The sequence below is a fragment of the Anomalospiza imberbis genome, chromosome 2, assembly GCF_031753505.1.
Source record: "Anomalospiza imberbis isolate Cuckoo-Finch-1a 21T00152 chromosome 2, ASM3175350v1, whole genome shotgun sequence".
Taxonomy (NCBI): Eukaryota; Metazoa; Chordata; class Aves; order Passeriformes; family Viduidae; genus Anomalospiza; species Anomalospiza imberbis.
The window spans coordinates 45,289,588-45,314,233 of record NC_089682.1 but is presented as its reverse complement, the minus strand read 5'-3'; the positions used below and the strand labels follow the sequence as shown (position 1 = coordinate 45,314,233).

The window sequence follows — 24,646 nt, the reverse complement described above, 5'->3', positions numbered from 1 at the left end:
GGGGGTGAGATTTCCTCCCATGGATGGTTCAAGCTACAGCAGTAATTTTATATCTCTGAGCCCTCAAACTGAGATTTAAAAACCCTGTGCTGGGTGGCTTGCAAAAGGGAGTTTCTTCATCACTGGCTACAATTAAATAGGTGTCTGTAGTGAATTTGTTTTCCACTATAATGTATTAACAATTGTTTGTTTTCTTTTGTATTATTTGGTCATGGAGGGTATGTAGAGCTAAAAAAGAACAAAAGAAAATGTGTCTCCTACTTTCAGATATCAAGTAAGCTGCTTGGGCAGGAATCCACCCAGGGCTATTGGCAAAACCCCCAGTCACTTGATGGTTGTACCCCTTCCTGGCCTGGAAGCAGATGAAATTCCACATTTGTTTCAGGGCAGCACCTCTTAATGTGTGCAGATAAAGTTGCTAGAAACATAAGATATAGGTAGGCTAAGGAGACTTTGTGGCAGGAATCTGTGTCAGTTCAAAATTTACCTTCATTATCTCTGGGGAAGGGTTTCCTATTCCTCAAAACATCACCTTTGTGCATCTCCTTCCAAAGCACCATCTTGGTGCATGTCCTTTCCCCACTTGAGTGTGTGGACACAGAGAGACACCTAATAAAGAAGCCAAGACGATACCATTTCCATGCTAAATTTGGTTCCTCCGGGTCTCCTGTGAATAGAGGTGTGCTCTGAGCAAGCTGAGACTGGGCCGTGCCGCGCGATGATCTCCCGCTGGTACTTTGACATGGCTGAAGGAAAGTGTGCACCCTTCTTTTACGGCGGCTGTGGTGGGAACCGGAACAACTTTGACTCGGAGGAATACTGCATGGCGGTCTGTGGCAGCATCAGTAAGTGCCCTCCACGGTGCCCGCCTTGTGGGGAGCGGGCCTGGGCTCACACTAACCCCAGCCGCGGTCTGTCCACTCCTCTGCTCACCACTCGGTCCTCCTTGGCCTCTTGCTAACCTGGCATGGTAGTGGGTGACTTCTTGGCACTGTAGGTGCGCTCTGAGTTGGGGGTTGAGAGCTTATCACCTCCTAAGGTGAGGCCTATGCACCCATCTTCTCTCTATTCTCTGTCAAAGTGTACTGATGTTTCATGTGTTTGTTTGCACGTACAATGAATGTGCAGGAAAAAACACTAACTTTAGGGAAGTGTCAGGTAAGTTTAAAAATAGCTTGTATTTTTAACAGTGTATTCTCATGTATTTATGACCTTTTTTTTTTCCAAAGCTAAAAAGTATTAAAATGCATACTTCCAGATTTGTTTGGTCTTAGTTTGGTTGAATTCTTTGTGTGTGTTGGCAGTCGAAAGGGGAAAAGTGGTATTTGATTTTTTTTATGTTTCCCTCAGGGCTGTGATGCACATGGATGGTGAATCACCTCCCACTTACTTTAACTCAACTATATGTTGTAATGACTGTTTTTGCTGAAAAAATGGTGTTTGCACTGTTTGAGAGTGGTGGCTTTCTCCACTATACACCATTGAAGCTGATAAATTAGGTGCTAGTTTTATCAGATGGGTTCTGTTTTGAGAGCCTCTTGTACACTCTTCTCCCAGTCTGCTTTGCAAGCATGTACTCCTGGGAAAGCATCACCTGATATTTACATCTGAGACATTAAAGAGTGAGTACCTCTCACTGCCCTGTCTGCTTGCAGGACATGGAGGAGCAGAACACAAGCAGCATCTCAGAGCTCCTTTTAGAAAAAGGTTTTCCAAACATGGCCTTTTCATGAGCATTTTCAGTAAGTAGAAGGGTTAAAAATGCACACAAACAAATGAAGAATCCTAGCAAAGGGGTACTGTGTGTGTCATGGAGCAGAGGAGCTGACTTGTATTTTATTGGAGCAGAAGCAAGAGCAGTCTTGGAGCCAGGATTGCTGAACTGGTGCTCCAGCGGCATTTTATCTTAGCATCTTCTAGAGCTGTTCATGGCAAAGTTCCAGGGAAGGGACGCGGATAAATCTGAGATAATGGGAGTGAGTAGGATACTTTGTGAGCTGTGATAAGCTCCTGCAACAAGACAGAAGATGTAGTGAAGGAAGAGATCTGTGCAGGAGGATAGAGTGAGGTCTAAATGTATTTACTGACAGAGGAATATTTTGAATCATGAAGTTCCTCTATCAGGTAAAGTGTTTCCAGAAATGCAAAACATGATTTGTCTCTGATTGCAGCCTCTCTTTGGTGTCATGGTTTGACACTGGCGCAATGCCAGCGCCCCCATGAAAATATACTTTTCTAAATAATTGCTGTGAGATGTGATCAGGAACAGAGCAGAGCAGGCCCATCTTAGTAACAAAGGAAAGAACTTTATTAAACTACTACTACAAAACCTATGAACACTAAATCCTGGATGAAGACTTTCCAAAACACCCCTCCTCCTCCCACCTAATTCCTAAACAAACTTAACAGTGAGACACCACCCAGGATCCTGATCAAGTTCCTACCCTCCAGATATTCAAATACTCAATCTTTCAAGGGAGACAGGAGTCTCTTCTGTGCCACAGACTCCCCAGGAAACACAATTGCCACCCTTGTGTTTCCATGTCACACATGGCAACCGCCCGGAGAAAATCTGCCATGGTGACACTCTCCTTTCCATGTCACAGTGCTCTCACCACCGTGCATGGACAGACTGCTCACAGGGCTCTTTTAAGGATGCTTTGCCATGGACCAAAAGAGACAACAGTTCAGTTTCTCATTTTGGGACTACAGTCCCCCCCATTTTCCCCTGGGGCTGAGGGTCCAAGAACAGAGGTCTTCTTCTCCTCTTCTTCTTCCTTGAAGATAGAGGGCTTCTCCACACCTTCTCTCTACTCCTCTGCTGGTAATCACTGAAACAGGTCTCCTGGCACACCAACGCACCACCCTAATTGCAGCTTCTGTTAGGAGAATTTGGTTCAGTCTATGGCTAACAAGAGAAGTCCAGCCACAAGCCACTCCATCATCTCCTTCCAACTCGAGAATTTCTTCTTCCATCATCTCGGATCCCAGACTGTCTCTCTTCTACTTCAAATCAAGGAGGAGTAATATTTTACAAAGCCTTCATTTCTCAGGAAAGGGTTAAAAGCTCAGACTCCCTGGACGGCTGATATCTCTGCCCAGCAGCCGATTCCCAAGGCCAAGGCTGGGCGCCTTCCCCCCCCTCCTTCTCCTCCACGCTGGCAAAGTTACAGGTACCGTCCGGACTCTCTATCTCTTCCCTCTGAGGGGGGGAATGACAAAGACATCTCCGCTTCTCTCCACCCTTCCGTCCACAGGAGCTGGCTCGGTTCCAGTCCTTCTACCCCTCGGCTCACCTCAACCAGGCCACATGGCTTCCCCTCCCCCACCCAGCCCCATGGCTGGGCAGCGGAGGTCCGCACAACACCTTGACCGGAACCAAAGAGAGCGAGCTCTTGGGAGTTCTTGCTTTTAACCCCCTGTGTTCTCAGAGGCGTATCCCTATCTTCAGTGGTCACTTCAGGTGCCAATATCCAAACTTGACCACTGATTGGTTTGACCCAACTTCCTGAAGAAAAAAAAAATCACTTCCATGTCAAACCACGACATTTGGGAAGATAAATTATCTTCTCATCTGCTCAGAAGATTCTGCTTTGTCTCATGGAAGTTGTTGTCTGGCTGGGTGCTTTTTTCCTCAGATTCATTTCAATAAAACAATAACAAGACTATTACCATTTCCATTATTCTCTTGGTTTATTCTGGAAGTTTAAATTTTTGGTCTAAGACATTTTCTCTTTAAGGACGATGGAGTTAGGCTGAGTACTTGAGCTTCTTGGACTTTATTTGCACAACTCAGACTGATTTTTTATCTCCCATAGGGTTTTTTTCTGACTTTTTTTTTTCCTCCAGTAATTTCTCAAACAACAGTTAAGTCTATGAGGATACACTTTCTAAGCTATTTCAGTTATATTTTTATTCCTAGCTTTTAATGTTTTGTCAGTGTGTTCTATACTCTCATATATACACCTGTATTTTCTGTTCCTGAAGTAACTTTTTCTTTTAGTTTCATGTACTGTTTAAGTCTCACCATGCTGTTTCTCCTTATTCTTCATGTTTTTGCTGAATAGAAATTGCAATGAAAATAGTTGGAAGTGCTGAATATAAGTTTCATCACTGAAGTGATGTCGTGTGTTTAGTACTAATCTAATGTTGCTGAAGGAGGTAGAACAGATGCCATTTTTCTCCCCAATCTCACAGAAGAAAAGAAAAACAGTGGAGAATAGTTTCCATCGAGGCCACTCCTCTCCTGTAGTTTTTTCCTCCCACCATCACCCTTAATTTAGTCTTTGATTTTTGTGCCTTCTCCTCCCCACTTCATTATTATTAATGTATTTATTCCATTCTTTCTTTTCTCTCCGAAGTTTAGATTGTTCTTGCTCCTTTGTGTCCTATTAAAACAGAAGAAAAATCAAGCCTCTCTTAGGCAGGAGGAAAGATGGATGCTAAAGCACATCATTCCTTTGTCTACCTCTAGTTTGCTTTTCAGGATAAATTAGTTAGATTTTACAGAGTAATATGAAATAGTGAATAGCATTGGGTTTCTCTTGTATAGTGGGCAAATGGTGGAAGTGTGGGATGTGAGTCAGATTTTCTGGTAATGAATTGGAATTGGACTGAACCAAAATGTGAGGATGTTCTGTTGTCACAAATACCCATACACCGTGAAATCTCAATACTAATATCCTGAACACTTTCTCTTAAAAAAAAAAAAAAAAAAAAAAGAGTTTAAAAGAGCTTGTTTTATTCTGCCTTCTTGCTAAGTCTCTTTGCTTGTATCTGGAAAGGTGGGTCTGTCCTGTCATGCAAAGCCCTAAACTCACTCCAGGTTTAGTGGATTTGACTAGTGCTCTGAGGTCTGATGGAAATGATTTATCTGTAGGGTAGGAGTTACTGGTGTAATTTTTTTTTTTTCATATATCATCCAGCTCCTTGGAAGTTGATACATAATTGCATTAGAAGTAGAAGGCTTTGAGGCTGATGTTACTAATTCCTTCAGCATGTCAGATTACCTGCTCAGTCTCTACTGATTCTTAATAACAATGTTAAGTACAGTCTGTGGTTTCCGTTCAATATAATGATTCAAACTTCTACTTGTGACTGTCCATAATGGCTTCTTTGAAGTCATAGAATCTGTCAGGTGTTTAATTTGAATTTAATGGCCTTAGGATGAGCATATATTGACAAGAATAAGTGAACATATTGCTGTTACCAAAGGAAAGATTTCTGTCTTCTACTCAAAAGTAATCTATTGTATGAATTTTTTTACTTGTGTGTTAATTGTTGCATTTTAAATATCCTTAAAGTTACAGGAAGTATATATTTTAAATGAGTGCTATCTTGATAGTACATTAATGTTTAATTCTTAACTTGGGGACTTAAAAGCTGGGAAAATACCTTCTCTTAAATGTACTTAATTTCTCAGACAGCTCTCCCAGAAGCTCCAGCAGCTGTCAGAGCCTGACGTCAGTGGAATTCACTGTGTTTTCATTTGTTCCTCTTTCAAAGTGGGAGTGAGTTGAACTCTGGTGGCACAGTCAGTTTTTGAAAATGTTGATGTATCATTAAAATGACCTTTTATAATTTTTTTTTTTTTAATTTTATGATAGTACTGAATTTCTGTGGCTCACAACAGAGGGAACCAATAGTGTTGTCAGTTCCCTCCTTCTTTGCATGAACCCTAAAATTTAGTAGGAAGTTTAAATGTTGACACGTGGTTTTATTTTTGATCATTTTAGAGCAGTATCACATGTTTATGGGTGAATTTAGGTAAAAATAATATTTATTCTCTAGATTAAATACTGTGAACTTCCAAACTTGCTCAGTCTCTCGGTGATTTTTAAGGGGCAAATACTGTCCACTTTAATTTTTCTTCAGAGATGTATTGCAAATAAAGATCTGTACCTTTTACAGCAACAGCTTACAAGATGATACTCCTGTTGTCAGTTATTTCCTTTATCTGTTTTTTTGTTTGGGATGTTGACATCTCCCTAGTTAGCAGGAAGTGAAATGTTTTGGCAGCTAAAGTTGCATGCCAACTTCCAGTGCCTAACGCATTAAAGAACTGTGACTTCCAATACCATAAATTGTTAATTTTGACTACGACCTTTAGTGGATGCAAGTGACTAATTTCTGTTTCCACAGTTTCTTCGTCTATATGAATTTTCGCTTTTATTTCACCTTTGAACCACACATGTTGTACTAGACCTTTTAATAAGTAAGTGGGTGAAGTTTAGGATTCAAAAAGGAAATAATGCAAATGTTTTCATATCCAAAAGTTAGACTACTACTAATTCCAAACATGAATAATTTAATTAATATAAGGTAATGCTGTGGGCAATGTTTACTGTAAGTTGTTTTGCTGGGTCTAATCACAGCATTTTTTGTTTTGGTTCTTGTTACTCTGTGGAACTTGATGACTTTTGTGTACAACCTTGGCAGAAGTCATGTTCAGGAGAATACTTTTGTCTTATATTTTTTCTCATTTGAACCACACATGAAAAAATTAACGTTTTTTTTGTTTTTTTTTTTTTCCTCTCATAAATATTTAAACTTATGACAAGTTGAACGAGAATGACCTTGCAGCAGAGTATCACAAAGATGCTTGAGGAAGTTTTGCTTTGGGGATGTCCTCCCAGTCAAGAAGTGCATCAAAGAACTTGGAGAGGCATGATCTCAGCCATTAATGGATTAATGTTAAATGGATATCAGCAAGGCAAAATTGTATTTGTCAGGGTTGGTGAAAAGGAAGGCATTCATGGAAGGTTTAATTGCCAAGTTCTAGCTGTGCAGGGGTAGGAAATGTATCTTGAAGTTCTTACTCAGGCAGCTTTTTATATGATAAAATTCAACTTAAACCTAGTTTAGATAGCAAGTAGCACCTTTAATTAAAATAATGGATTGGAAATAATAAGAGTATGATATGTTTCATTGGGGTTTTTTTTTCCTCTCCAAGGAGTCTCTGAGGAATTTCACTAAACTCTTCCAAGCTGCCTGTTGTTTGATGCCATACCAATTATATAAATTCTAACATATTAAAGGAAAACCGAATCAGTCTTCACAAAGTAGGGGTTGGATATAGCTGCATAGAGAGGGGACTATTGCTCACTTTGCTTGAATTACCCTAAATGCAAACCTTTCCACTACCAGTGTCACAGCTACCTCCTAGTTATCCAGCAGGGAGGCTGGGTATTAGTGCAAGCTCGCTGGTTATTTCCAGCCTTTGCGAAGGTTTTTTTAAATCAAAGTTATTATGAATGAAGTAACTATCTGTGAAGCCAAATTGTTGCTAAGGGAAGTATTTGAGGTATTTCATTAGGTACTGTGAGGTCCATAAGTGCTTTGAAAGGGATTTGCATTCACATTTATATGTTACAATTTATCTTTAAAAAAAAATTTATGTACAAAGCATGTAACTTTGCAAAAGGCGTTTTGCTGGCTAACAGACTTCATTCATTGCCATGCTTTTTTTCATACTTGGAATTTTTCTTTTGGCAGCATTCTAACCTGTTTCAAGAGCATTGTTTTGTTCACTCTGCAGAGCTTCTCCTTCCTGGTTTATAAAATGGGGTAAGGGAGAGGGAAGAAATCCTGATGTATTTTTATGTACTTGCTGTGTGTAACGTGTTCATCTAAATCCTATTTCTGTGTCTTCCTCTGAGGCTAAATAGATGGCTGTATTCCAGTGGAAATTAGAACAGATGCTTCTTTATTAATTCATCTAAATTTTTCTTATACTAAAGTAGAAATTTTTATTTTCTTCTCCCTCCCCTCCCTCTCTTCACCTTCATATTTTACGTTAGTCCCTACCACAGCTGCTAGCACTCCTGATGCTGTTGACAAATACTTGGAGACACCTGGAGATGAGAATGAACATGCCCATTTCCAGAAGGCCAAGGAGAGGCTTGAAGCTAAGCATCGTGAAAGAATGTCTCAGGTAAGGGGAGATTTCTTTATTCCTAAGTGTATAAATTTGTCTGTCAAGTAATAAATAATCCTTCATCTTCTTATTTCCCAAGTCTTCATCCAGGTGCCCTGCCAGTTTGCAATGCTGTAAACACATCATTTACTGCCTTTCTGACTATTATCTAAGAATTCAGCTGTCTGACACACATTTATGGTTGTGTCACCACTGCGATCATAAGTCGCTACACTTACTAGAAGGGTTAAAAGAAAAAAAAACTGTAAAAAATGTCTCTCATTTTTGTGGGAGAATGTTTGTCTTGTGAAATTATTCATGTTTCAAAGCAAAGAACTTGGCCTTTGTATTGATTGTCCTTGTCTTGGAGCAGCTGAGAGAAGATGGTTTGTGGTGAGCATCATCTGTGTGTGCCCTGGGGGTAGTGTAAAAACACATATGTTCATCTAATGGTTTTGAGCCTCAAGGTAACATGATATGCATCTAAAGTCAAAGAAAAGAGGAAAAACTAGTGCTTTCGAACTAAAAATCCAGACTGAATCAACCCTTTTCTTTCCCTTCAACCAAAGAGATTTGTGTAGCCTGAAACTGTAACCAAGTTTTAATCTAGTGACAGATGAGTTACCCACTCTCTCAGAAACAGGGTTTATAATGGCAATTGCAATAAAAATGGTCACAATTCTGCTTTAATAACAAAGAAAAATATAAGAGATTTAAAGGAAAGCATATTTTTTGAGAAGGAAAAAACCACAAAAAATGAATGTAGTATAATTCAGATGCACTTCATATACCCGTGTAGCTAATTTACTGTATTTTTACATTATAACTTTGTTCCTGTGATGGGATTTCAGTATGTCTGTCTGTTAATGATACATTATTAACCTTTAGTTCTATGCTAAAGTGTTATTCCAAAAATGAAAATAAAATGTTATGAGTGAAAATGAAATTAAGCTCTTATTGTACATCCATGCCTACTGGTACTGCAGCTGTGTCTGGCACTTCTCTAATAAATTGGGCAGTGCATCTTACCTGAAGCACTCATCAAACTGGTGCAAGCCACATACTGAAAATATGACATGTTATAGATAGGAAGATAGGTGCTCCTCATCTGCCTGGGAAGTGTTGAAGCACAATCAATCTGTCTCCTCTTTAAACTGAGGAAATAGAGCCAATTTAATGGACAGGGAATCCGGATAATAAAAAAAGGCACATAGACTGCCTAGCAGAGGAGAGACCCTGCCTTGGCTAGGCATGCAGAGGGTTGGTGAATAATACAGTCACCACCCCATCATTCCTTCCCCTTGAAACAACCTTTTTATAAAAAATGCTTTTAAGGTGGGTTTCTTGAAAGCAAAGGATAGTCAGTGCAGATTTCCTTGGCATAGTCTTTAGATTCTCACAGTAGTTCCACGTTTTTCTCCAAAATCCCGGTATGTAAAGGTTAAGCTGTATAATTAGGGGCAGTATTTTGGTGAACTGTGTATCTTCTGTTGTAATATGAGCATCTGGAGGACCCTGTCAACTGAAGGGTGTGATTCAGAGATTTGACTGAAACTGGAGCTGGTGCCCTCATTAGCGCATTTCTAGCCATTCTTCCTGTCAGCACTGAGCACACAGGGGGTAAGGCCATTCAGCTGCCCCACTCCTGCAATGTCAGTCCTCCAAAAACAAGTCAAATAACCAGCTCTAGCCAGTTCAGTAACCTAAGTTGGCCCTGGTAAAAAGCAGTATGATAGGTACATTAAAAAAATTAATCATTAAGTTGCCTAAGCTGCTTATGAAATCACATCTTAAAGGACATGTGTTTTGAAGTACACAGATCCCCTGCAGAGCTTTGAAGATCAGAAAGATCTTCAGGGAAGATCTAGAAGGGAAAGGTAATTTTTTATGATTTGTACAGTATCGAACTAGCCCCTCCGTGTTAACTTGTCAAATGTTTAAAAGATAGTAGATGCTAGTAGAAAAGCCAGCTAATTCACTATTCTGTGTTTCCTCACATAAACATCTATGTCCAATACCACTGCTTTCCTCTTCTGGCAATTTATTTTAAAATGGCTTTTTACATTTTATTTAAAATCAGGTATGTTCTTAATAGAAAATTAAAGTCTATATGTAGCTGAAAATTAATGTGGAACTCTTACTTGTTATCTTAAAAATGTTGCTGAATAATTTAACTTTGCTGTGACACCTTTGCTGTCAATGATTTTCTCAGTAAAAAGAAAAGGTAACAAATGAGTCTCACTAGCCAAGTCTTCCAGCCACACCAAATTTTTTCATTATTCACTGTCCAGTTCTTTCAAAGCTGAAAAGAGGAGGTTTAGAAAGCAGCAGAAATGCCCATTTTCCTTCTAATAAAAAGAGAAAAAATCATCAAGTAATTCTTTAATCCTAATAAATGTCATAATCTGAAATAGATTGGTTTGTTCACAAAACACAGATAATTTATTTCATTTAATAAAAAGTCTAGCTTTAAAATAGTATTGGGTTTGCCGCACAGCTTATTTTGCAACAGTCAATTAACTAAGAAAATCAGATGCATTCTAGTTGACATGAAAAGTGTAATCATCTAAGGAGTTGGGAAGTTTATCACTAAACTTGAAGTGAAATATTTTAAAACATATCATCAGGGAAAATGTAAATATTCTGCATATCTTTTTTCTGAGATTTCCCATAATTTACCATGGAATTCTGACAACTTGTGTTTCTTTCTCTCTTGTATAAAGATCTTCACACAAGCAGAGACCAAGATTCTGTCAGTGGTTATGTCACATCATAGTTCACAGGTCATGAAAGAGTTTTAGTAGGGAAGTTTGTCTCTGTGATGACCTGATGCACCTCTGGTTCAGACTCTTTTAATCCCTTGCGCTTTACAGTATCCATCTCTTTAGACTATAGATCCTGAAAGTTTTTCTGCACCACACCTGAAGCAAGAAGGCTTATAAACTTTCCTATTTTACAGGAAATACTATAAGGAGAATTATATTAATACAAAATTTTAAGCTTTTCCCAAGAATTAATAATGCAGCCTCAATAGCAGGAAAACTGCATTCCCATGCAAACAGGGACAGCCATTCATTGATGCATGTGTAACCTTTAAATTTTCACTGTTCTCCAAAAGATAACAGGGAGAGGTTATGTTAACTGATTGCAAGGTATCATGGTTCTTGTTTCTTGTTTTGGTGCAATTCCCCTTTTTCTCTTTTCAGTTTGTTAATGGCTGTACAGCTCCCTTACTTAATTAGATGCTGCTAAATAGCCTGATGAACCAGATACCAAACCTTACTTAAGGGAGCAGCATATTTATACATTTCTCTCCTAAGACATCTTGTGACGTCCTCATGTCCTAAATTTGCTCTTCCTTTGGCTGTCTACGATATTTTTGGAATTGCAGCATGTAGGGTACTTATGATAGGAACTTAATGACACCTTGTGTCCTAGAATAGTTTTGATTCCTGGAAGTTTATTTCTCAAGCAAACATCTGAAAATACTGCAGTTCTCAACCAGCCTGAACAGGTCTGGTGTTCGTTCAAGATTTTTTTTTTTTAATCATTGCATGCCAGTTGTTCTAACATCCTGGATACATCTTCAGCTGATTTTTAGTCCCAGTGACACTGTAGATTCACAGAATGGTTTGAGTTGGAGGGACCTTAAAGATCATTTAGTTCCATCCCCCTGCCATGGGCAGGGGCACATTCCAATACACCAGATTGCTTAAAATCCCACCTAGCCTGGCCTTGAACATTTCCAGGGATGGGGGATCCACAACTTTTCTGGGCAACCTGTGTCAGGGCCTCACCACCCTCAGAGTAAAGAATTTATTTCTAATATTGACTCTAAACCTACTTTCTTTCAGTTTAAAACCATACCTCCTTATCACTACATGCTTTGAAAAGTCCCCTCTACTGCCTTCATGAAGGCCCCCTTTAGGCAATAGAGGGCTGCTATAAGGTCTCCTTGATGTCTTCTCTTCTCCAGACTCAACAACCCCAAATCTCTCACCCTGGCCTCACAGAGGAGGTGTTCCAATCCTTTATCATCTTTATGGTCCTCCTCTAGACTCACTCAAGCAGGTTGATGTGCATCTTGTGTTGGGCCCCAGAGCTGGATGCATCACTGCAGGTGGGGTCTCACCAGAGTAGAGCAGAGGGACAGAATGCCTTCCTCAACCTGCTGTCCGTGGTGTTTTGGATACAGGATACACTGGGCTTCCTGGGCTCTGAGCACACATGGCTGGCTCATATTTGGTTTTTAATCCACCAGGACACTCAAGTTCTTTTCCCACTGCTTCTCTACGCCCACTCATTGCCCAGCCTATATTGATTTTGGGATTGCCCCAACCCTGGTGCAGAGGCCCACACATGGCCCTGTTGAACTTGAACCTGTGGTTTTCCAGGCCTGCCTCTTAAGCCTGTCTAGCTCCCTCTGAATGACATCCCTGCCCTGTAGAGTATTGTAGAAGCGATGGTGGGTGGGGCCATCGGGACGGACGGAGACGAGAGGTCTCTGAAGCCAGGTCTTGGAACTTGCGGTTTATTGCAAAGGGCGTGGGTGCAGGGGCCCTGTTTGGAGCCTCCAGCCACAGCTCCGAGCAGGCCCGAAAGAGGAGCCCGAAAGAACAAGAGGGCAAAAGAGGCAAGAGAGGGAAGTTCCCATTGCAATACAATAAATCTTGTTCTGTGCTGAATATTCTAATTTTCACTAACCAATCTAGTACAAGATACAAATCCTATAGCATTTACATACAGCCTATGAGAATCATTACATTACCATACTGTGTTGCATTTTAAACACTAAAAACTACTCTTAGGACCTCTTCTGCCAAGCTAGTAGGGTATGCTCTGACCCTTGGACCTGTCTGCAAGTAGAGGGTATTGTTTCATCAAAAGGGGATTACCTTCAGCCAGCCATACTATTGTTTTCCAGTCATTCAGTAACTAAGGCTTGGTATCTCAAAGTTTGCTTTCATTTCAATCTCACTTATAGTTTCCATATTCTCAAAATCTTTTGCCAGGCAATCATATTTATAAGGCTTTCCTGTTCCATCTTCCCCAACAAGTATCAATCACACCACTGACCTTGGTGTCACCTCAGATTGCTCCCATTCCTGCTATCCATGTCCTCAACAAAGATGTTAAATAATACCAGTTCATGTATTCCCTAGATTCCACTATCTCTACTACAGTGTGTGGGAAGCCTGTTTCCTTCCTTAAAACTGTCTGGTTAATAGGATAACCCCCCTCAGTTGTAGTCAGGACTCTTTGGAGAATTTTAATGATATTGCCAGAAAAAAGGTTGACTTAAGTGTGGAAAAAAAGCCCTTAACAAAGATAGATACCCTTTTGGCATGACTGACCATTCTCACTAAGCCAATGTTCAGGCAAGTACCTCTGCTGGCCTGATTGTGCTAACCCAAATGTCTTCCATAAATTCTTTTGTAGATATGCTTTTGTGCCCTAGTGTAAAAAATGGGAGTTCTGTTGCTTCAATACATAATGAAATTTTTGTACTTAGCATCTCTTTAATAATGAATGACATTTTCCATACTGCCTCTTTCCCTCTTACTGTCCCTTACAACCCAATTTCAAAAAGCATCTGCCAGGCTCTAAGGCCTGAGTTTTGAAGAAGTTTGTCTTTGAAATGGCTTGCTGATTATATGTCAATCAGAAGCTGTTTTTTTCCCTGTACAAAGCCGCCAACCACTGAATAGCCCTAAATTTGTATGTTTTTCATAGGTCTGTGCTGTCAACAGAGGAGAAGAGGTTTGTAAGTGCAGAGGCCAAGTTCAGCCTTCTTCTGCACATGTGTAACTGGGGATTTTTTTCTCCTCCTTGCTCTTTTGGGTCCTCTGTAGCACTATGGCTTATTTCTCACTCACAAATCCCTGAAATCATGACTTTGGTGGGACCAGGAGTTCCCTGTGGGTGGTAGCATGGCCCATGGATAGCTGTATCTTCAGTTGGTTAGCACACACACACACACAGATGCTCTCAAGCCCTGGAGTCTTCTCAGTTACAAAAATCTGTCACTCAGGTCACAGCAGTCTTTACTGGAATATTGTTTCTGCAAACAGCCATGTAATTCTGTTTTTTTTTTTTCTTTCAGTTTTGTGGCACCAAAGCTGAACTCTGAGGCCACTAATTTACATCCATTCCAACTAGCTGTATTGGCTGTCAGTTTATCATCCTGCCTTCCATGTCTTAAAAGGTTTAAAGAAATAAAATTGACAGAGGTAGACTTGGTGTAGCCAAAGGTCCTCTTAGTCACATTACCCACAGTGCTTGTTTTTGTCATGTGGGTTAGCAGAGGATTAGTTTTGAGGATAAAGATGGCAAGGGAACACTTGTTCTGAAAATCTGGAACTGCTCTTTCAGAGTCAAAAAAATAGGCAGATGTCAGAGATGTGATTTTAAGACAGAAAGGGAGACGAGGAAGAAGAAAATAATAAAGTTGCTAATCTAGGCCAATGTTCAAGCTTGAGCACATCATTGTAGTTTATGACTTGGCTTAATGCCATAATTTCTGGGCCTTCTGTAAGTTCATATCTTGTTGCTATCCTCCCTAATCAGAGAGGAGCAAAGAGAACTAACTCTGTGAATACAGCAGAAAGAACCCTGAATATTTGTTCAAATATTAGGTCAAATATTCCCCAGAATGGGATAAAACTCAGAAGTGGTTAGATGTTGATACCAAAAAATTGATGTATTTTATTTAAAAGAGGTAAAGAGAGAAGAGAAGGGAAGAGAAGGGAAGAGAAGGGAAGAGAAGGGAAGAGAGAGAAGGGAAGAGAAGGGAAGAGAAGGGAAGAGAAGGGAAGGGAAGGGAAGAGAAGCGAAGAGAAGCGAAGAGAAGCGAAGCGAAGAGAAGAGAAGAGAAGAGAAGAGAAGAGAAGAGAAGAGAAGAGAAGAGAAGAGAAAGAGAAGAAGAAGAAAGAGAGAAAGAAAGAGAGAGGGAGAGAAAGAAAGAAAGAGAAAGAATAATAAAGAAAGAAAAAAAGAAAAAAAAGAGAGAAAGAAAAAGAAAAAGAGAAAGAAAGAAAGAAAGAAAGAAAGAAAGAAAGAAAGAAAGAAAGAAAGAAAGAAAAAGAAAAAGAAAGAAATAGAAAGAAAGAAAAAGAAAGAAAGAAAAAGCAAGAGAAAGGATGAAAGAGAAAGAAGAATAAAGAAAGAAAAAAAAGAAGGAAAGAAAAAGAAAGAAAGAGAAAGAATAATAAAGAAAAAGAGAAAAAGAAAGAAAAAGAAAGAAAGGAAATGAGAAAGGAAGGAAGAAAGAAAGAAAGATAGAAAAAGAAAGAAAGAGAAAGAAAGAGAGAAAGAGAGAAAGAGAGAAAGAGAGAAAGAAAGAAAGAAAGAAAGAAAGAAAGAAAGAAAGGAAGGAAGGAAGGAAGGAAGGAAGAAAGAGAGAGGGAGAAAGAAAAAGAAAGAAAGAAAGAAGCAGATGGACAGGGAGAGAAAAAGAAAGAAAGAAAGAAAGAAGCAGATGGACAGGGAGAGTGACAGAAATTAAGTAGAAGCATATCGCCCCTCCATGGGTCCCAATGACATCTCATTGTTCCCCTCCATCTGATCTTCTTGGAAGTGAGGGTCCCCTGCTGAAAAGCATAGAATCCTGTGGATTAATATACATTTGGGCAAGTGGGAACACACAGGTGCCTCCCTATGGAGGGGTGGGGGGGCAGTTAGACACTGTCCTTTGCAAGACTGTGGATCTGTTTCATCATGGAGTATCACATGCAGGGTCTTGGGACTCCTTTGGGGACTGTTATGAACCGGCATAACACAGAAGACCAAAGCAAACTAAGTCTCTGTGAATAAATTGGATCGGACCCAGGATGGTTTTAAATATACCCAAAAAACATGATTTAAAACAAATGAGGTTAGATGTTGTTGCCAAAAAGACTTGATATATTTTTTTTAATAATAAAAGAAGCAAAGAGAAAGAAAGACAAAAGAGAGAGATAGAAAAAGAATTGTGCATGGGGGGTGGGGGGACCAGGATAGAGTGACAGGGGTTAGGTAGAAACATATCACTCTTCTGGAGGTCCCAACAACATCTCATTCTTCTCCTCCATCCCATCTTGGTGGTGAGGGTCCCCCACCGTGGCAGCACCAAAAAGTATAGAATCCCATGGGTTAATATACATTTGGGCCAGGTGGGAATGTCCAGGTGCCTCCCCTAAGGGGGCTAGCTTTGACACTGTCCCTTGCAACACTGTGGATCTGTTGCATCATGTTGCAGTGCTACGATGCTCTGGGGATCCCTTTGGGGGACCTTTGATAGGCCATGATACCCCTCAGCTGTCCTTAACATGGATGTGGCTTTTCCTGGAGTGGAGGGGCCCCTGCACAGTGGAGGATGGGCGTGCACTGTCTCTCACCAGAGATTTTTTCGATATACACCCAAACCCCTCCTCCTCCCACCCTTTGGTGGGGGTCTGTGCAAGCCTGGCGGCAGATAAGCCTGGGGCTACAGCCTCCCCCCCTGAAGGTGCTTGGCTGGGCCCTGCAGTGGATACTCTTCCAGATGCTTTGATCAATAGTGTCACTTTTCTTATCTCTGTTCCTTAGGAGGTTTAACTCACAGTTCAGGATTTCAGTCAGGAGGCCCATTCAGGGTGGGCTTGGGTGGTCTTCTGTGCAGCTTTTGTTATGTACTTTTGCTATAACAGACAAAATCATAAAATTTCAGTCTCTGACACATCCTCCCATCAATGGCATGTCAGGTCTTTGGAAAGATGCTGCCTGTGTACACAGATTGTTTTCTTAGCCCCCACAGTCATATGGTCTAAGCACAACTAAGGGCTGAATGCTTAGTGCACACTGAATACACAGCAGCACTCTGAGAATTAATGTTTTTTCCAGAAAACACGACTGTGCTCTAAATAGTGGTGTCAGTTATTTTAATCTAGTTCTGTTTTGTCAGAGAATCAGTGAAATCTCCTGTGCCAAAGTATTGCAATAGTAGCAGGTGGGGGATGACTTTTAACTTCAGTGTGCTGCCATCATGTTCTCTGTCATTACTTCCTTGCTACAACTCCTTGTAAATTTTGTTTTCCTTCTGCCACATAGCTTGGCTTCAGTTTAAACATCAATGGGTATTGTCTGATGAGAAAATAATATAAACTGAAGAGGCAGTTTTAGGCTGACAGTTACATTGGTTGGAGTACAGTTCTTGGGACTTAAATTTCAGGTTAGTTTTCAGTAAAAGAGTGGGGTGAAATAAAGAGTGTGATTCTAACTATTTCGTTTCAGGTCTCTGATTTTAACTGCTGCCTAACCATGCCCCCTGGTGAAGCCAGAAAGCAGACAAAACAATTTCTCAAATTTCACCAAAAAATTAAAAGTTTACAGCACCCCATTAGCTTCCCAAAAGATAAGTCTCCATTCTTTTGGACTGTTATTAAGGCCAGAATCTCTTACAGATAAACAATTTTGCTGACAATGAGTTTATCTGTTTTTATTATAACTGATGTACTGCTGTCTTGAGATACACTCTAGGGTTTGGGATGAAAAGGAAGATTGAAACTTGGCAACAAAATCCAACATATTGAGTTGTTTTGGAGTGCAGGTTTCAGCCTGCTGGGTAATCCTACAACCCTGTATAGAACTGAGAGGTATTACATTTTAAGGCCTGGGACTTGTAAAAGTCTCCTCTGAGCCCAGGTTTGTGTGCTTTTTTGGTTTTTTTAAGGCACAGGCTCAGCCAGGTACCCTTAGGCACCACCAGCACTTTCCAGTCTGCTCATCATAGAGCCTGATTAGCAATGTCTGGTGTGGTGTGTGGAAAAACTGGGAAGCCTGAGAGAGGAGATGAGTGCTGGAGGCTCAACTTGCAAACATAAGACACAGCAGGTCTTACTTCTCTTGCCTTAGGTATTGGTCTTGGTAAAATTTTAGTTGTCCATGTGTACTCTCAGCTTTTTCAAAAATTATCTTGACAATTTTTATTAAATGGTGTGAAAGTGTGTTTTAGTGAGAAGGGAAGGAAAGGAAATGCACATTGTGAGTAATTGCTTACAGGTTTCTTATCATGCTAATCCTGCACATAAATAGTCACCTATTTATGTGCATTTCATTCAGTGGGAACAATTGTTCCTATATAAAATATGTTATCTGAGGAGATTGCTGTCTAGTTGTGAAATGAGTGATGCCTTTACAGATGACATAAAGGTTTCAGATCTCATGGGCAACAAGTTAACCCACTCCCTGACTATTGAAATACTACTGCTCTATGTTACAGGAAGAGGAGGCTTCTCACATTGCTGAAAGAAATGACACTGAAAGATCTCCTATGTTATTTTTCTGACAGTGTTGTACTTGAGATACGTATTCAGTTCTTGGAAGTGTTTCTACAACCCCTGTTTCTGGACAAATAGCTGGACTAGCACAAATTATGTGTAATTTTTGATCTGCCCTACTCAGGCCAGTGATGCAGTCTGATTAAATTAAAAGCTTTAGTGTTGCCAAAAAAGGTGGCATGATCCAATTGGAATGAGTTGAAATTTACACCCTTGGACAATACGAGTGGAATTGGTTTTCTTTCTGTTTGAGATGAAAAAAGGTTGGTGTATTTACCCATGGAGATTTCCACTTTCCTTGCTTGAGGACTGGTTAATGTGTTCCTTCACAGTGGAGTTGTGAGAGCTAAGTACAGTGTTCAGACACACAAGTACTGCCTTTTTAAAATTTAATAACAGGATCCTACTTTCATAAGTGTTGTAACTGCCTTTTTTTTTTAGAGATAAAAGGAGAAGAGGAATGTAAAAATATGACTCTTGGAGCTTCAGTGCTTGGCTGCTGCTGAGCTGTGGGACAAGGGAGGAAAATAGCAAAGTCACACTCCTTATTTTATTCATTAGGTCATGAGAGAGTGGGAAGAGGCAGAACGCCAAGCAAAGAACTTGCCAAAGGCCGACAAGAAAGCTGTTATCCAGGTAAAGGAAAATGCAACCACAACCTTACCATCTGGAGCCCAGATGGTAAGATTAAGATACAGGGGGTGCTGGGTGTGATATAATTTAATAATCTACTTCATGGAGAGATCATATTATTCTCTACTCTTTTTTTCCCATCTATGCTGATATCTTTTCTATTTCTGTTGTGATTGATGGTTTTTTCAGCATTTCCAGGAGAAAGTGGAATCACTGGAACAAGAAGCAGCGAATGAAAGACAGCAGCTAGTGGAGACTCACATGGCACGAGTGGAAGCCATGCTGAATGACCGTCGACGCATTGCTCTGGAGAACTACATCACAGCCCTGCAGACTGTCCCGCCCAGGGTGAGTGTGATACCACAAACTCTTGCCAGCTGTGTCAAAAACATTGTAGTTGCCCTGGGGGAAATGTAGATGTGCCCAGGTGCAGTCTAGCTTTGGAGCCAGGAGCTCACTGTGGAAGAGCTGTGACAGCAGTCAGACAGTTTGCCTAAATGCATACACAAGCTCCTCATGTGAATACCTGTTGATGGATAGATGCATAATAAAGATACTTAAACAAATCACGTGGAAGTGATTTGGTTGTCAGAAATTGTAGCGGTTCACAGATCCTGCAGGAGGATGGTGTCCCTCCAAGTAATGCACATTAGGATACTTCATCATGACAACATGGAGCTTAAAGATAGGATGGTTGCGATTTTTTGTTTTGTTTGTTGAACTCTTGAAGTGTTTGGTGAAGGATCTTGTGATGGTTGTTGGATGGCATGAAGTTAGCACACTAGCAATTCGAACTTTTCTGCTTTTGATGGGTGTAAGCATGTACATTCAGAATGCAGATTGAGTGGAAATTAATGACTTTATATCTCTGATAGTTGTTTCAATACCACAATAGCTGGTCAGTGACCTCCAGAGGAAGAGAATTTGCAAAAAGACTGGGGGAAAGCAGTTTCTCTGGCCTCTTGAACACTGCCTAGATGGAAAAAACATGGTTACATGGCTGAGTCTTCTAGTGAATTTGACCTTACAGGGACTTATACCAATATGGCTAACATGATTACATTACATATTTTCATTAAATTTCCTTCTGAGGAGAAACCTGCATATTTGGTGACCATGGAAAAGTGATAATTTTCTTAGTTCTTCATCATTGTCATCATAATTGGAACTTTTTTCTCCACCCTGTGGTACAAAACTCTCCTGCTTTTTGACCATGTCCACCAAGTAAAAATTAAAATCTTTCACTTAGATAAAAGTGTTGAGGGGTGACTTCAGGATAGTTGTGTGAAGAGTTTTCATGTATTTTGCCATAGTAATTTGTGGAAAATGAAGCTTGTTGATGTTAAATTGGTAAAGGATGTTACTTGGCCTGAGTGTGAGTTGCATGTTATATCTTCTTACCACAGTGAGGGAAGTGACAGGCTTGAACTCATTAGTAGACAGATTAGCGAGTTATAAGCTGGGATGCAGCTTCTTTTAAGTAGCTGGAGTCTGTGGCTCAGAATTGAGGTGACTATATGGACTGGCTGTGGGTCATGTTTGCTTTCTTGCACTGTGGGTTTAGGTAGTTCACCAAAGGTAGGGTTCCACATTTGGCTTTGGAGCCAAGCTTTCCTGCTTTAAAGTTCAGCCTTGTACACATGTAATCCTGTCTGAAAAGTACCCTAGTAAAATTATTTGATTTCAAGCTATGTGTGTGTGAGGCTGGAAGCTTGGTTCTTCAGGTATCTGTGGTTGCTGAAGGGTATGATGGAGATCACACATAACAGCAGAAAGGTCTCTACAGCTGACAAAATGTGGAATGCAGAGGACACAAAGTGAACTTCAGCTGCAGAACTCTCTAAGGGCAAAAAGTGTTAAGTGACTCTGGGACCAGAAAAAATTGAATTTTGTGCTTTTTGTGTAGCTTGTAGTCAGCTCCCAGGATGTTTAAATTACTGATACATTTCCTGTGTCAGGGGGAGAGCACCAGGCCTGAAAGGTGACATGAGTCCAGTAAAAATAAGTTTTGAAGGTACTGTTTGAAAGACTGAAGTGCATCCTGTATTGAGTATATGTCCTATATATGTCTTACAAAAGCTAATAATTCTGAAAGGAGCAGGCAGCAAGCATGGCGGTAACATTAGCTGAGAGTGCTACCAGACAGGGACTCATCTCAAAATAACAGGGGTGAACAGTTTAAAAAATAATGTCTTTAAACAAGTCCTTGTTCAGTCTTCTAGATGGTCTTGTCCTTGCCTCAGCTTTTTTTTTTTTTGTTGTGTGCTCTGTAGCTGATGACAGTTGAGGTGTTGAACTGCTGGTCAGGTGCATGCCAAAGTACTTGAAAACACTGACCTTGAATTCAGCAGGATGATTTCTCTAGTTGTATTGAAAGAGAGGATGAGGTTTTGAAGGAACTTAGGAATAAAAAGAGGATGTATCATCTTTGGAAGGAGGGTCAGGTATCCCAGGAAATATTTAAGGGGGTTCCTAAGGCATTTTCATAGGCCACAAAGGGACTTCAGGGAAAAGGACTCAGTACCGACTTCTGATTTTGTGTCAGTAACTGGCATTGAGAGTCCTTCCCTAGGATCATTGTCATCCACTGGCCGATCAGTTTTGGTTGTGTGTTTTCTCCTACCACAAGAAGCAGAAAACACACAACCAACATTTATCTGCGGGCTTAGGCTCACTGTCTGGTTTAGCTACGGGGTTAGGCTCACTGTCTGGTTTATCTGCGGGCTTAGGCTCACTGTCTGGTTTAGCTATGTGGTTAGGCTCACTGTCTGGTTTATCTGCGGGCTTAGGCTCACTGTCTGGTTTAGCTACGTGGTTAGGCTCACTATCTGGTTTATCTGCGGGCTTAGGCTCACTGTCTGGTTTAGCTACGGGCTTAGGCTCACTATCTGGTTTAGCTACAGCCTGAGTAGCTGGGATGTTAGGTGCAGTCTTTGTGACTGGGGTAGCTGCTGATTTATCTCCTTGCCCCCCTGCCTCTGTCTGCTGCCCTGCAATATCTAGCAGAGTGCAATAAGCATAGGCCAAGGCCTAGCTTACTGCAATGATCCTTTTCTCCTTAGAGTCATCATGGCACTTCTCTTTCAAGTATTTTTCCACCTCAGCTGGGTTCTGTATTTGTTCATGTAGCAAGTGCCAGGCTGTAGGGTCAGAAAATTCCTTCAGGGTTTGGCCCATATCCTCCCATTCTCCACACCACTCAGGATTTTCCACACCTGGGTCTACTTCTGGGTCAGGGGTCGCATCAGCTCCTTTGGACATCTCAGCCCTCATTCTAGACTAACTGCAGACCATATAAAGAAAGCTTACCAGATTAAATACCAGGATGATGGTATCTTGGCACTGGTGAGGCCACACTTGAGTGCTGTGTCCAGTTCTGGACCCCTCTGTTTGGGAAGGACGTTGAGACACTTGAACGCATCCAAAGGAGGGCAACAAGGCTGCTGAGGGGCTTGGAACACAAGCCCTATGAGGAATGGCTGAGGGAGCTGGGGCTGTTTAGCCTGGAGAAAAGGAGACTCAGGGGTGACCTTATCACTCTACAGCTTCCTGAAGGGTTGTAGTCAGGTGGAGGTTGGTCTCTTTTTCCAGGCAACAGCTGACAGAATGAGAGGACCCAGTTGTTAGCTGAGCTAAGGGAAATTTAGGCTGGATGTTAGGAAAAAGTTTTTTATGGGAAGAGTTATAAGGTGCTGGAAAGGTGTGCCTGAGGAGGTGGTGGAGTTACCATCCCTGGATGTGTTTTAAAAAAGATGGGGTGTGGCACTCAGTGGCATGGTTTAGTTGAGGTGGTATTAGGGAATGGGTTGGACTCTATGATCTTAAAGGTCTCTTCCAACCTAGTGATTCTATTATTCTGTGAGGGTGAAACCTGGGGAGCGATTGATGATCGCTGAATGACCTAGAGAGTTAATCCAGTCCACTAACTGCTTTGCAGGATATGGAGCCAGAAGTTTGAATACACTGTGAATCCATACTTCAGCTGCCTAACTAAAGAGAAAATGAGCTTAATGGAAAATGCAACTTTGACACCCTAGCTGTATTTCACTTTGGCAGTTTCCTAGTAAACTAAAAGTGCATTTGATGCAGTTGTGTTATCTTTGGGAGAGTAATTCATAACCCTACTGATAACTTGTTAAGTATTATTAGAAAAAGTGTGGAAGTGGGGGTTTCTGGAGCTCTCAGATTATTTTTAAGAACCCCCTTCACTGCCTGTTTCAAGTTACATGGTTTGCTATTAGTATGTTTACTACAAAAATAGTTTCTAAATATTTTAAGTTATGGAGTCTCTCTAAAATTGTGAGGAAGAATTTGGATTTAAATTTAAAAAATAAATTAGACTTTTTTATGGAGGTGCTGCATGCAGTTAGGGGGGTTAAAAAGTCCATTAATCCATTGTGAATAGCTTCTGTATCAGATCCAAAACTAACTGCAGGGTTTTTTCAATGTTACATGGATGATTGCCCAGTGCAGTGTCAGAGGTGTGCCTCTGAGTACCACTCAGGGCAGCAAGGGAGAGAGGGAGCACACAGAAATGAAATTGGATAGTTTCAAGGTGAACAAGAAAATAAAATTAAGCAAAACTAAATATTTGTACTCTTGTTTTGTTCTCAGAAGCACTGTCATGCAGGCTCCCCAGAAACTCAAAATTTGATCCTCATTCTTGATTCCTGATGCTGCTTAGCTGTGCTGCTGTACTTCGCTGCCTTTGAAAATGGGCTGCAACTGTTCAGTATCGAGTGTCAAAATAGTATATTGTTTCACCATCCTTGATGGGTTTACTACAGGAAAGGAGGATTAGTGACAGCTGGAAGCAATATGCCTCTAGTTATTAAAACATTTGGAAATTTTCCCCTTAATTTTGTACATTAAATAGGGGAATTCAAAGCCGTCATTCTCTATGATCAGATTGATTCTGTAATTTGCTTGTATTCCCTCTTTCATGTGCATGTCAAATTGTTGTGGATTTATGTATTCCTTTCTAATCTTTGATGGTAAGAGAGGCACATTATCTGTGGGAAGGTGGTGGTGGGTGACAAAGACGAGTAGAAAAGAAAATTGATGAAATTAAGGGTTTCAGGCGAGGGAAACATACAAGAAAACTTTGAAAGGTAATTAATTAACCCCTTTACTTTGCACATAAATTAAATTGAGCATATAATCCTTAAAATCAGTTTAAAATGCTTCTCCTCTAATTTCAGCTCTGTTTTTATACAAAGTCAGATTTCAAGAAATGTGGTCAGCTAATTCAATTTTCCAGAGTGTCCTTTTAAACCCTGGCAGGTTTGTTATATTGAGAATTGAGAGTTTTAAAATAGTGAGCAGAAACAAAATTTTGTCTTAATTTGTCAAAGTTCAGTAAGTTGAAACACTGAAAAACAAATAATGAGATTGAATCAAATAGTTTTCATTTTACTTGGCCGCCAGAGGAGTCTTTGAGAGGGGAGGCAAATGTAAGTCTTGGGCACCATTATAGCAATATGATTTTGATGTGTGAGATAACATGTTTTGTTACAAATTAGTCGAAATTATGAAAAGGCATCTTCAACTCCACAGAACAGGATGGGGATTTATTTGTCTTTCCCATGAGTAAGTGTTTGCAATCATCCAGTTCAACTTTTCTTGAATGTTTCTAAAATGAGCTACTTCTCCATGATAAAACATGACCTGCAAGTTAATAATGTATCAAGTGAAATATGTACTGAATATGATACACAAGGTATTCAGAATAGTGAATGAAAAGAAGCAATTGTTGCACATTTCAAGAGCAGTAATTGGAAGGAACTGATGATTGATTTTTCTT

General features: G+C 40.4%; 1 protein-coding gene across 4 annotated transcripts in view; it reads left to right on the top strand.

Annotated features, from left to right (window-relative positions):
- APP (amyloid beta precursor protein) overlaps nucleotides 1-24,646 on the top strand; it is a 233,854-nt gene that overhangs the window by 152,728 nt on the left and 56,480 nt on the right. For 2 of the 4 annotated variants that reach the window (XM_068180683.1, XM_068180682.1), the window contains exons 7-10: nucleotides 678-845; nucleotides 7,800-7,933; nucleotides 18,772-18,846; nucleotides 19,033-19,191. In XM_068180683.1, coding sequence (XP_068036784.1) covers nucleotides 678-845; nucleotides 7,800-7,933; nucleotides 18,772-18,846; nucleotides 19,033-19,191 — 536 coding nt within the window. The remainder of the gene's footprint in view (nucleotides 1-677; nucleotides 846-7,799; nucleotides 7,934-18,771; nucleotides 18,847-19,032; nucleotides 19,192-24,646) is intronic. The other 2 variants (XM_068180685.1, XM_068180684.1) reach the window with 1 other exon arrangement.